The sequence below is a fragment of the Globicephala melas genome, chromosome 2 (genome assembly GCF_963455315.2).
Source record: "Globicephala melas chromosome 2, mGloMel1.2, whole genome shotgun sequence".
In the NCBI taxonomy this organism is placed as follows: domain Eukaryota; kingdom Metazoa; phylum Chordata; class Mammalia; order Artiodactyla; family Delphinidae; genus Globicephala; species Globicephala melas.
In genome coordinates, this window is record NC_083315.2 from 70,096,157 (window position 1) to 70,110,205 (window position 14,049).

The 14,049-nt window shown below is 35.2% G+C and overlaps 1 protein-coding gene across 1 annotated transcript in view; it reads left to right on the plus strand.

Annotated features, from left to right (window-relative positions):
• Positions 1-14,049, plus strand: part of HERC1 (HECT and RLD domain containing E3 ubiquitin protein ligase family member 1) — a 215,321-nt gene that overhangs the window by 107,792 nt on the left and 93,480 nt on the right. Inside the window, exons 25-30 of the mRNA XM_060294157.1 lie at positions 2,490-2,541; positions 9,759-10,027; positions 11,713-11,928; positions 12,574-12,694; positions 12,931-13,168; positions 13,333-13,517. Of these exons, the coding sequence (XP_060150140.1) occupies positions 2,490-2,541; positions 9,759-10,027; positions 11,713-11,928; positions 12,574-12,694; positions 12,931-13,168; positions 13,333-13,517 (1,081 nt within the window). The remainder of the gene's footprint in view (positions 1-2,489; positions 2,542-9,758; positions 10,028-11,712; positions 11,929-12,573; positions 12,695-12,930; positions 13,169-13,332; positions 13,518-14,049) is intronic.

A 14,049-nucleotide genomic window follows, 5' to 3' on the forward strand; every position in this document is an offset into this window, starting at 1 on the left:
TCCTGCCTCTCTCTTAAGGCCTGGTTAAAATGTCATCTCTTCCAGAAAACTTTCCTAAGGTTACTCACAGTGACTCTGTTATTTACATGGCAGTTTGTTAGTATCTATAATAAACCACTAATGGTTTTTCTCATGTTGGACTTACTTATGTATTATTAGTATTTCTTTCCAGTAGACCTCTTAGAAGGTCTAGAGTTTTTTTTAATGTCCCTCATGTCTCCTACATTATGCTTTGCATATTGTAAATGATTGATAATTCATTTCAACTGAAATGAAAGTTAAAAGATGAGGATAAATGTAGTTAAAGTGGCGTACTTTTTGGAAGCAAACAATGAAATCTGACTTAGTCACAATAGACTCTATTGATTTTGACCTGGGGCAAGACACTTAACCTTTCTGAGCTCCAGCATTTTTATCTTTGAAATGGGGAATACCACTACCTGTTATACTTGCCTCAGCAGGGTTGTTGTGAACAACAAGTTTAGTAATACAATTTAAAACATGTTGAAAGTTATGCTTTCAAAACATAATGGGGAAGACAGATAAATGGAGGTGGGTTGAACCTAGATATAATTGCCACGTCTAGGTTCTACAGAATTTTAAAAAGATTAAGAAACACATTTTTGGGAAAGATGGACTCTTAATCAACTTTTCTTATGGAATATTTAGAAAGATTGTGTCATAAAAGGTGGAAAAGTCAAGAACTAGAGAGAGCAGATTCTGTTGTGGGTGAGGAGACTTGGGCTGAGCCTTCAGGCTGAGCCTCCTGTAGACGAAGAGGAGCAAGCAGTGGGGGCAGTGTGGGATTTTCCAGCTGAAATATGTTACCCTTCTGTCTGAGGTTATTTAGGATTATCATTGATGTCTTTGATATCTGGTAGTACTTGTTTATCCTGAATTGTCAGTGAATGAAATGCTTTCTTAAAATAACTGAAGTTAACCAGCTTGATGCTAAATCTGAGTTTTAACCTTCTTTCGTAAAGAGTATTATGTGATATATTATCTACTCTGTCTCAGTGACCAGAGAAACCTAAGTCAACAGTTACACAGTTAACTGTTTGATTGACACATGTCATACTTACCAGCATTTCTTACTACGCTCTCCTAATCTACCTCCCTCATTTCCCTACCGCCCTCTTTCACAAAGGATTTGATTTAGCATACAAAAATAAATACTATTTATAAAAGTATAAGAGAATGAATTAGGGCTAAAAGGAACTGAGAGGAAAATAAAGCCCTGAGTAAGATTTGTACACCTCTACACATATCCTGTGATGTTCTGCCAGAGATCGGCCAGCAAATAGGAAAAACACGAGTTGCATGATTCACAGTGTGTAAAAGATAAAAACCAGGTTTTCAAGAAAAACTCAGATATTTCTGGTTCTGAGACCTGAGATAAATTTCTTCCATGAGCCCTCATGGCAAAGGTACTGTGTAATAAAAATGTTATATTGCATGAGATGGCATTGTCTTCAGGAACTGTTGTGACAACTGTTTGGTGTTTTCTCCAGCATCAAATGGCCTGGGAACATACTTATTTCTGGGGTGTGTGTGTATATGTAAAACAAAATGTATTTATCCACAATGTGGGTACATATGTCTATATGTATTACCAGGAAAAAATTTTCTAAATGACATTTCCTAAATGGGTCTGTAACAGTCACTTCTGCAGCCTTTCTTCTTTGCCACCAACTTTTTTATTGTGTGATAAAGTGCAATTGAAATTGCTGAGACCATAATGTCAAATCTGTGCATAAATCTAAGTCATGGGTTTGTATATGGCTATCTGTACATAGAGTAGATAGTTGTCACCAGTGCCTCCCCACCACACACACACACACACACACACACACACACACACACACACAAATATACTTCCTTTCTTCCTGAAAGCCTTCACTGTTTTATTAAGCTGACTGCAGTTTAACCATTTGAGATTTCTTTATTTTAAGAGGTTTTAAAAACATTTTGAAGTCTTTTAAAATACTACCAGAAAACTTAGGACTGTGTTATTCTCCTGTTAGTGTGGGTTCATCAGATTCTCTTCTTCTATACACCTAGCCAAGGCTAATAGTTTTGAAAAAAATGGAAAGTGAGGATAGAACAAGTAGTGATTTTGGAAAATGGGACTTTGCTACAGGGGCTTTAGGCATCTAGAGGGTATTAATAAGAGATCATACTGTGTTAGAAAGATGAAAGACAGAGATTTCAAAGAAGAAAAAGGTGACAACAAAGAAAAAGTTCTGCTACTTTACACTGTTAATTAATGTGCATATTGACTTTGTGTTTTAGTATCTCAGAGTCATGTGCCTGAACTGTTTTCAGTGGGTTTTTAGAGACTTTTTGTTCTTAGCCTGACTTGACTGGTGAATAAGTAGCACATTGCTATAATTATGCAGATTACTTTTTATTTTATTTAGTACTCTATTAAATCTTAATCTTAAATAATTTTCACAATTAAATTTTATTATTTATTTTTAACTTAACAGAGTGGAAGACGAAATGTTGATTTGGACTTGGCATCATCTCATAGAAAGAGAGGTAAGTATTAAATATTAAATATCTGGTGAAGTAGCTCTTTTTATATCTGATATGTTTAGATCTGATTGTCATTGAAACATTACTGCAAAAAAGTTAGAAACATTTTATCAGAAAAGTTAAAAGGAAGATCATTTTCTTGAAAATATACACCCTTAAAAAAAGATCTGGGAATGTCTAGGAGTTAATAATCAGTTCTCTTTCTCATTTGTTATGTTTTGACTTTTTAAAAGTCCCATGGAACTCTGGAAGCAGTGCTTTACATTGTGGGGGGTTATGGGCATAATTTGCCATGCTTTAGCTCAGTGGTATAGTTGCTATAGTTTAAATGGTGTTACAAGGAGAACTCTTTACCCCATTCACCTTTCATACACACATACACACTTTCAAACTGAAAGTTTCTAGTTTTTTTCCTCTTTGCCTCTCAAGATGCAAAGCATATAAGAGATGAACAGATGATTTCTAAAAATAAAATTTTCCCATGAGGAGCGATTTTAGAGTTCATCAAGAGTTAAGCTCATTTGCTAAAAGCTGTATCTTAATGAATAATATAGTTAACTCTTGTTTATATGTACAAATAGATGGAAAGAACAGCAGTTTTAGATAATACAAATCCAAGGTAACTAAAAACTCTCCAAGTATTATTCTCGATTAATTGGCACTTTTTTTTTTTTGCGGTACGCGGGTCACTCACTGTTGTGGCCTCTCCCGTTGCGGAGCACAGGCTCTGGACGCTCAGGCCCAGCGGCCATGGCTCACGGGCCCAGCCACTCCGCGGCATGTGGGATCCTCCCGGACCGGGGCACGAACCCATGTCCCCTGCATCGGCAGGTGGACTCTCAACCACTGCACCACCAGGGGAGCCCCCAAATTGGCACTTTTATTAACCCATTTTTTCTGTGGTTGTGAAAACTTGAAATGTTAAAAGTTGTCACTAGTGGAAGTTTTCTAAAAGCCTGTAGGAAAACTGTTTTTTCCCATTATATTGTCTTTTATATTTCAGAATTGAACCCTTCTCTTGATAACTTCCTTGGCAGGATGTTAGGTTCTCTACAGGAAAAAAAGTGAGAAGTAAGGGAAGGTTGAGGAATGAGAGGAAGAAATGCACCCACAGTTTTTTCATTTTTGTGTTTATAACTTAGAAGAAATGTTGGTATTTATAACTTAGAAGAAATGTTGGTACTTAGAATACTAAGAATGATTTTTTTTTGGAACTATTAGGAATTATAGGGACTAGAGCTGGTGCTTTGTTTATTGAAAAGTCTTTTAGTATTATAACATATCAAGGTTCCAAAAAATATAGGGTATTTGTGATATCAAAGAAATTAAACGATGTTTAGTATAACATGCAATATGTATTTTATCATTTTCTAATTCTTTGAAAATTGGCAATTCATGTGCCATAATTAGCCAGAGTATCCTTTTCCTTAACCACTTGAGTTAGGAATTAAATTTTTGGAACGCTTTTCCCTTCCTAATGTTGGTTAGCTCAGGCAAAGATTGTTGCTATAATTTCTATGTTATATTAATAAAAAGATGGCTCCAAACTTACTGAGTAGCATAAGGGATCCAGCCTGTCGTTTTAAGAGCTTCCTACTATACTAATTATGTTTATAAGTGATAGTCTGTTGACTAAAATTACTCTTTTCTCTAAGATCTTTATCATGCTTATGGAAATATAAATTTGAGATTCAGTCTATGATAACTGTGTCAGCATGTGACAAAGTAATCTTTGGAATAAAACAAAAAGTGGTATTTTTAGCTTTGAATTAAGAATAACCTAGAAGTCAAGTGTAAATTACTTAGGAGGAATTAATATGACACTTTAAAATAACTATTCTAGAGTTGCTACCTGTTCACAATTTTAAACAATTGCCCTATAAGTACGTGTCATTTTCCTGTAGTTTTAGAGCTAAGTAGATACAACTGAATTAAGCCATTAATCCAAATTTGTTTATGGGTAAACCAACTTCTTCAAAAGGTCATAGTACCAAGACCTATTAACTTCTTGGAATCTAACTTTATTTTGTTGGAAACAGAAAGGCAAACAAACAGGACCTCATGGGAAAAGTTTGTTTAAATTACCCATTTAGGAAGTTATAATAGGGAGGCAAACTAGTTATGCAAATTATCATGGTATCACCTAATGTGGTACCAGTTTATTCTAGTAATCATTATATCTTAATGTTCTCAGGCAAAAATTTTGCTGATAGCTTTGTTCCTAGGAATAGGTGACTAGAAAGTAGTACTGTTCTAGGAAGAGCAGCAAAAATAGTTTTCAATCTCATGAATCCTAGTGTTCGTGGATTAAACAATGAAAATGTATACTTAATATCATGTATTTAATTATAATGAATTTCTTTCTTTAAAAGAAATTAACATTGAAAATACATTTGGAACATTATATTTTGAAAGAAATTTTTAAAAATCATGTATATTTAGAGACTACCGTCTGACCACAGTGGAATTTTTTGTTTTGTTTTGCCCTTAAATGATGATTAAAATAAACCACCCTATTTTTTCCCTATTTATTGTCAATATGGACCAGATGTCATAAGCCATAACATGCCTATCTTCAGTTGGTCAGATGAACCTACCAAGTCTGAGAACTTTTTGGAGCCATTCAGGTGTTCTGATTCTGACTTGAGCTATGAAGGACAAGCAGATGTCCAGCCAAGTGAGAATTCTTCTATGTGCTTATTTACCCCTTTCCAATATTTTGAAGAGGAAATGTAAACTTTTTTCCGCTCACTTTTCTTTATCATTTATTAGTCTAGTGGTCCTGAGTTATTAAAAGTTTAGTAAGAGAAATTAGAGATAGCAATGTTTAATTACATCTCGTTTACTGAAACTAAATGGATGTATCAGTGACAATTAATGGTTGTATACACATTTCAGCTGCTCTTAATATGCCTCCAAAGACTCCTCCTTGAGAGGGTCTAGTGCCTATAATTTCAGTATTTGACATTGGGGTTACTGGAATTCATGCTGTTGAACCATGATTGCTTCTTTTCCCCTCACTCCAGTTAATGTGTCACAGTTGGTCCGAGCTCTTGGTCCAAGAAAGTGAGTATGGTAGGAAGGAGTAGAGCAAAGTGAGCAAATAAATTGAGCTCAGCCAACTTGTTCGGCTCTTTAGAGAATCAGAGCTAAATTGTAAATCCAAAAATGTCATCAGTTACTTTAAAAAGAGATGACAGGTGGTACATATTTCTGCTTAGCACCTCAGAAGTAATATGAAATTTATATTCATTAAACACTTAAAAACTGCTTACTATATGCCAGGTATTGGTCTAATCACTTCAAACATATTAACTTATTTAATTCTCATAATAGCCTGTCAAAATTCTTGACAAAAGCTGTTAAACATGTTGGTATTTGGGTACTTTGATAAATACTTAAAAGATTTGCTGTAGTTGTGCAGAACTGAGCTCGTTCTTCACTGAAAGACAATATGTTTTCGCAGATACTTAACTTTAGTTTTTGTATTTAAGCTGAAACTGATATAGTGAAAAATGGTGGGGATACCAAAGCAAAATTTTAAGAAGGAGCATCATGGTTTGATTTCACTACCCTGCCCCAGGTCTTTAAATATAGTGTTAGGGTTTTATTGCTAAATAATATTGGAAACATTTATCAACATGTGTGTTTCATGGTATAACTTGTATGGGTGAAATGCTGTTTTATCTGTGCATTTCGAATTAGATTATATAAAGAAGAACAAATGTGAATGTTGTCTCCTGTATCAAATTTCTCCTTTTGTCTTCTGATTCTTGTTGTGGTAGTGTATTTACTCCTTTTTGGCCAGTTGAGCCCCAGAAAAAAGAAGAGCTTCAAGCAAGTACATGATGGCATGTTTAATTTTTTTCCCCTTTTAGCTTGCCTACATATTTTATGGTTTATAAAGTATGTATTGCAGCTCTGCCATGTTCATTTTGAAAATTCCATTTAAGAACCAAAGTTGTAAGGACAAGTAAACAATCTCAAATTTCTTGTTGGACTTTATATTTTCTTTTTATAGTAGGAGACTCTGAATTAATATTAAGTAAGAATTGGGCTCAGTCACAATTACTCTGTAGAGGCTTTTGATATGCTTTTCAGACACAATATTTCCTATATTCAGATAAAACAACACAGAACAAATCAGTTATTAGGTTGTTATAATTTTTTTTTAAGAATTAGAGGTTTTTCATCTCTCATTTCCATATTGTGAGATTTTGTGTTTCAAAGTATTTTTGATATCAACCTAAACATTTTGGTTATAATTATTTAATTTATTTATTTATCCTATTGCTTTCAGATAGTGTCTTATTCTTCCTTATATTTTATTCATACAAAGTTTTGTTTGGCTTATATACTTAATAAATTACATGTTTTATTTATTTATTTATTTATTTTGTGGTACGCGGGCCTCTCACTGTTGTGGCCTCTCCCGTTGCAGAGCACAGGCTCCAGACGCGCAGGCTCAGCGGCCATGGCTCACGGGCCCAGCCGCTCTGCGGCATGTGGGATCTTCCCGGACCGGGGCACGAACCCGCGTCCCCTGCATCGGCAGGCGGACTCTCAACCACTGCGCCACCAGGGAAGCCCATAAATTACATGTTTTAAATTAGGGGTCAACAAACTGACTAGAGGGCCAAATCTGGATTACCACCTTTGTTTGAAAGTAAAGTTTTGTTGGAACCCAGCCACACTCATGTATTACCTATGGCTGCTTTCACACTACAACAGCAGAGTTGAGTAGTTAAATGAATAGTGAATGACCCACAAAACCTGAAATTATTTACTGTCTGGCTCTTTATAGATAAAGTTTGCTGACCCCTGCTTTAAATTGCAGAGAGGATTTAATTTGGGGATTGACCACCTATTCCATAGAATATTTTGGAGTATATTAAGGCAATTCGCTACTTGCAGTTTCTTCACATATTGAGCCTTTGCGTAGGCAGGCAGTTGAAATTCCCATGGATCAGTGATTTGTGAGTTGATTAAGAACAGGAATATGTAAGACCACCTCCCATAAACTTAAGGGATTAGTGTTATTAATTTAGAAAAGATCATTTTCTTTAAGCCTCTGTTTCCTCAAGTGAGGAAATGGGACTAGGTAATCTTTAAGGTCACTTTTACTTCTGTGGTTCTAGCATTAACTCTCTGCACATTGTATTTTCATTTTGAAAAGTAATTTATAAGTATTGGAAGATGGAAGAAATTTTTATTCTGAAATTTTATTATTGAACCAACAAGCTCAATGCTAAGAGACCAAAAAATATCATTTGTAAGTTAAGGTTAAATCCAGAGTCTGCATTTGGGATGCTTAAGGAAGTGGAAAATGATTATTTCTTTTTTTTTTTTCTTTTTTTCCACATTAGCCCCTCCTTTATTCTTTAAATATCATTTTAATTTAATACATTATGCATCCATGACATTTTTCTTTGGATTTTTACCTTTTCTGTTTTACATGGGAAAATATTCAGCTATACAGTTTGGGGAAATTTTCAGATTGGTTATTTTTTATGTTCAGTAGAACTGAAAATCCAACATTTTTTAATCTTAAGAATTCTTGCTAAAATATAGAAGGCAGATAAACCATATATTCTTAGCCATTCTAAATTATTTTAGTAGAATGCATATAAATTATTTCATAGTTACTTTATAATATTAACTGCCTATTGTGGATTTCTGTGTCGCATTTTGAAGTCCTGGGGTTTTCCTGACAGTGTAATAATTCAAAAATAAGTTATACAGTCAATATTGTATTAGTTCATTTTCTCTTTGGGCATTAGTGTTTAAGTAGTCCTCTTCCCAGATCTTTTCCATCTAGTATGTAACAAATATAATCTTTGTAATGCATATTTTATTAGGTACCTCAAGATTCACTCCTAATAGAAAAATTTGGTATATTCACAGAATGAGATATTATACAGCACTCAAACAAATGAACCATGGTTACATGGAATCATGTGAATGAGTATTAGCAATATTATACTGAATGCAAAGTAATGTCCAAAAAGACTACATAAAATGATACTTTTTTATAAAGTCACAAACAACTAACACTAAACATTATTTGTCTTGGGAATACATATAAGATAAAACAATATTTAACAACAATAAAAGCAAAGGAGTGATAATGAAATCCTTAGGTTGGAGGACACAGGGGAGAGATGCGTTGGGGGGAAGAACAGATAGATAGTATTCTGCCAGTTCTCTAGTTCTTGTGTTCACATTTATTATAAGTAAATATAAATACAAAAGCAAGCCATGCATGGACCAGTGATGAGAGTATATCATGAGCCAAGGAGTATGATTAATCTAACTCATGTACCTGAGATCAATTAAATCAAAAAATACAAAACGTGTAAGAATTAGACATTTATATATTTATTTAAAGCCATTATTGGCACATACCTTGGACAGTTCTTGTGATCAAACATATTAACATTTTTGCTGTCTAATGTAAAGATTTTAGCCTAGAAAATGCCCACTGGCAAAACTAATGGTATTATATTTAGCCACTATTGTTAACACCACTTGGTAATTTTACGTAGATATCATTTTATAGTAAATCTTACATATTCTTGTCTGTGAAACTTTGCTTCCTTTATATAGGAGTTTCACAACCTGAAATAAATGTGCATATCACACAGTGAAAATGTTCCTTATATTAATGAAACCAAGGGTGATATTTATGTCTCCTTTTTTGTGTAAGTTTACTTGCCCTTCTATATTCATTTTTTGGTAATATTTCATTGCAGATATGTACACATTTTGCACAGTCTTGACTCAATCTTTGCAATGATAATGTTAAATCAGATGAAGTCCTATTACTAGTAGGTCTTACCAGCAGTGTCCTAAGTGCCGAGTTCCATTTTGGTCATAAATGATGGTCTGGTTTAATACTGCAGAGCATTTTAAGCTAAGCATTTTGAGAGCAGCTTCTGCCTTTCTTTTTCTTGTGGCAACGTGTTACTAAAGCGCTTACAGAGACACTGGTACATTAAACAGGGCTTTCCCTTTGTTTTCTTACATTGCTGTAGTTTTTGTTTGTTTGTTGTTTTTTACCAAAGCATTTTGCTCAGATTCACTTAATGCATGCATGTATTCAAACACTAGTATCCATTTCTCACCAGTTGGTATGATAGCAACACTCAGCCCTCATCTAGTTTCAGAATGTATGCTCATCTTGGTCATCACTGATGCGTTTTTGTTCTGTTTGTATGTAGGTCCTATGCATAGTCAATTGGAAACCCTGAGCGACTCTTGGGCGCGCCTGAAACATAACAGAGACTGGTTGTGCAACTCCTCTAACTCCTTTGAGTCTGATTTTGATCTTACCAAGTCTTTGGGAGTTCACACTTTGATTGAAAATGTTGTAAGCTTTGTGAGTGGAGATGTGGGGAATGCCCCAGGTTTTAAAGAGCCAGAGGAAAGTATGTCTACAAGTCCCCAAGCCTCCATCATTGCAATGGAACAGCAACAGTTAAGGGCAGAAGTAAGTCTTTGATATTTACTCCTTGTGAGGGACTGTGGAAACTTAAACTGAACCACTGAAGGTACAATTGTAGGAAAAACTTTTCCTTTTCTTCTATTCCTTGCCTCCCCTTTTCCTTCACTTGAGCTTTTTGATGTTGCTATCTTAACCAAAGCAGCCTGATAGTTTGTTTGAAGTGAACAGTAGTGCACAAGATACTCTAATCACTAAGTCTTTCCTTGTCTCCTAGAAACTAGAGTGAGATTGGTTGGTGACTATACAGATCTGCTCCTAGAGTCCCTATTTTTGACCCATTTGTCTCCGTTTAAAAAGGGCTAGATTAGAACACCATGCTAATAATGATAAATGCTAAAATTAGTGAGCATTGCCTCCAAATATCCCCCTCAAAATATTTATTAATGATTGTGGTTTTAACATGTCCTCAAATTCTTTGATACTCTTCCCTCCAGGAGGTGGAGCTTAATTTTCCTCCTCTTGAGAGTAAGCTGGACTTAGTGACTTAGAGCTAACAGAGTATGAAAAGGGGAAAAGAATACAGTAATTTTACATTGCAGAAACCCGGCAGACATCACCTTAACCAAGTGATCAAGATTAATATCACCAATAGTAAGTTCTGGTGATATCATGTACTCTGATAATAATGTGATGAGAGGGGGACTTTGTAGTATTCATCCCTAAATCCATACCTGTAGGCCAAACATGAGAAAACATCAGGCAAACCCAAATTGAGGGACATTCTATAAAATACACAAACAGCCCTTCATAGATGTCAAGGTCATGAAAAACAAAGACAGAAACTGTCACAGACTAAAGGAGCCAAGACAACTAAATGCAACGTGATATCCTGATTTGGATCCTGGAACATAAAAGGGACATTATGGGAACTCTGGTGAAATCCAAATAAATTCTGTGGTTTAGTCAGTAGTGTTGTACCAATGTTAATTTGTTTTCATAAATGTACCATAGTTTTGTAAGATACTAACATTAGGAGAAGCTTGGGGAAAGGTATACAGGAACTATCTGTACCATCTTTACAATTCTTCTATAGATATAAAATTATTTCAAAATAAAAAGTTTATTTGTTTTAAGAAAAAGGAGGGTAGGCCAACGGACTGCTGTGGTGGATATGTGTCCTCCTAGGGAAGGTAGAGCCAGAAGTTCAAGAGAACCACAGAGAAACCTTTTGGAAATACTTCTACTTCTTGAACTAAAGAGTATTCATTCCATATAATGTTATAAGTAAAGGAAGCATTATCCATACTACTTGATGCTTTTGAAATCATGTATATCTCCTCATGAGCATCCCAACAGCTCTGTGAGTAGATTAAAGTACTATTAGCCTCATTTTATACATGAAGAAACTGAGACTCAGGAAATTGAGTTTACCAAGGCTACATAGTCGTTGGAATACTCTGGCCTTGAAACTAGATCTCCTACATCCAAATTTACTACTTTTCCCCTTGTACTGTGTAGCCTCTTTTATACTGAAGTATGCTTATAGAGATCTTAGAGATATTTTAATTTTTAAAGTCATAATAGTAAAAGAAATGTTTATCTTAATAGAATAGATTCCTAAGAAATATCAGAATTTTCTGTGTGCTAAGAAATATATTGTCTGTGACGTACAGAGTTATTTGTGTCTCAGTTCAGTGAAGAATTCTAAAATATGTTTATTTTTTCTCAAGCTTCGTTTAGAGGCACTTCATCAGATCCTTGTACTATTGTCTGGAATGGAAGAAAAAGGTAACATCTCTCTGACAGGAAGCAGATCAAGCTCAGGTTTCCAGTCATCCACTCTGCTCACATCTGTGAGGCTGCAGTTTCTAGCAGGGTGTTTCGGTTTAGGCACTGTTGGACACGCAGGAGCCAAAGGAGAGAGTGGCCGATTGCATCACTATCAGGTAGATGACAGAACTGTCATGGGAGGATGACACCTTTTAGTATATTCAGATTTTAACTGTATTTTTACAACACCAGTTTAATAATGCTAAACTTTTTGGTGTTTAGAATTGAGGTTTAAAAATATAAAGATCTAAGTGACTTAAAGATACCTCATTGGTTTAGTTTCCTGAGTATAGCTGGGGTTAGATAAGCCATTAGGTAAGCCATGGTACTATTGTACTTTTAGATTCTTTGCTGGCTCAGTTTTATTAACCCTTAACCAAATTGCATAGAGGTAGATCTAAGTTGGGATAAGGATTAGTGTTTGGGAGGATGGGTTTCAAGAATTTACATTTTAGACTTGATCATTTTACCAAGTTTCTCTGATTGCTTGAACTGTTTTTTTTGAAGTGTTGTCTTTATGTCTTCCATGTTTAGAGAGGAAAAATGCTTTGTGGGAAAGGAGAGAGATTATATAGAATCAAGAATTTTCAAGCATTGAAAAATAAATTGGTTATAAAACTTTTATATACTGTAATATACTAAATAATTAAAAACCACCATAGGGCTCTAGCATGGGCTAGGAATAAAATGCTTTTACTTTCATTTGGGTAGGAAGTGTTGTTGTTGTTAATGGAAAAGGTAAATCTTTGTGTGTAATTTAGGATGGGATCAGAGCAGCTAAGAGAAATATTCAGATTGAAATCCAGATGGCTGTGCATAAGATTTATCAACAATTGTCTGCTACTCTGGAGAGAGCCCTGCAAGCCAACAAGCATCACATTGGTGAGTAACTGCACATGCAAATATAAGGTGCAGGTAACATTTTGGCCTGAGGTTATGCTAGGTGGCTAATGTTCTGTGTTTAACATTAGGTCAGCTTATAGGTAAAGAATAAATACTTGAAAGTGTAATAGTGTTCCATACTACTATTTATATTTTAGAATATGATTTATTTTAGTAAATGCTTTGTTAACTTCAAAGAAGATTCTCAACTGCCTTTCTTTCTTTCTTCTTTTTAGAAGCCCAGCAGCGTCTCCTTTTGGTTACAGTTTTCGCCCTGAGTGTCCACTATCAACCAGTAGATGTTTCTTTGGCGATTTCCACTGGTCTGCTAAATGTATTGTCACAGTTATGTGGCACAGACACCATGCTAGGACAGCCTCTTCAGTTGTTGCCAAAAACGGGTGTTTCCCAGCTAAGCACAGCTTTAAAAGTGGCTAGTACAAGATTGCTCCAGATTCTAGCCATCACTACAGGGTGAGCATTGTAGATGTCTTGGTAGAACTGTGTGGGGCCTGGTCTTTCACATTTCCATTTCACCGTAATCTCCTTTATGTGTTTAAGCACATTTGCCCTTCTGTGTAATTACCATTTATTTTTTTCCTGTTATTTCATGTTATTTCACGTATATGTTTTTCCAGGACCTATGCTGATAAACTGAGCCCCAAGGTAGTTCAGTCTTTGTTGGATCTACTCTGTAGTCAGTTGAAGAATTTGTTGTCCCAGGCTGGTGTACTACTTATGGCCTCTTTTGGAGAAGGAGAAGAGGATGAAGAAGAGAAGAAAATTGACTCCAGTGGAGAAACTGAGAAGAGAGACTTCAGAGGTATCATAAATCTTTTTTCTCTGTCATTATTTACAAGCATTTATTGAATCCACATTGTGTGAATATCATTAGAATGTAGAGTTCTTTCTGTTGTGAGGCATGAGAGGATTTTTATTCATTTAGAAACCCCTTTTTTCTCCAAATATGTATGGTTTAGAGGTACCTCTGACTGAACTTCCTCTCCTTAGAGTTGGTTAACCCTGATGAAGCAACTGTACCACTCAGTGTCTAAGTTCAGCCTCTCCTTGGCTGTTGTGGCTCTAGAACTTAGAGGTTCTAGGTGACTGATTTCCCCAGATTATGTTCTTGTAGGATTTGATCATGAAAGCCCATCTCTTGGGTTGCATTCTTGTTTTAAGTGTTCCCCCAGGACCAAGGGTTTTTTAATATATGGGAATTGGGTTAGAATTAGGGAAGCTGAACTTCTTGCTAGGCTGTTTTGGTCTCTAGTCACTAAAAAATTCTTCATTATACTTAGCCGTAATAATTTTTGCTTGCTGTAATATGGTCATCTCCATACAGCTTTTAAAAA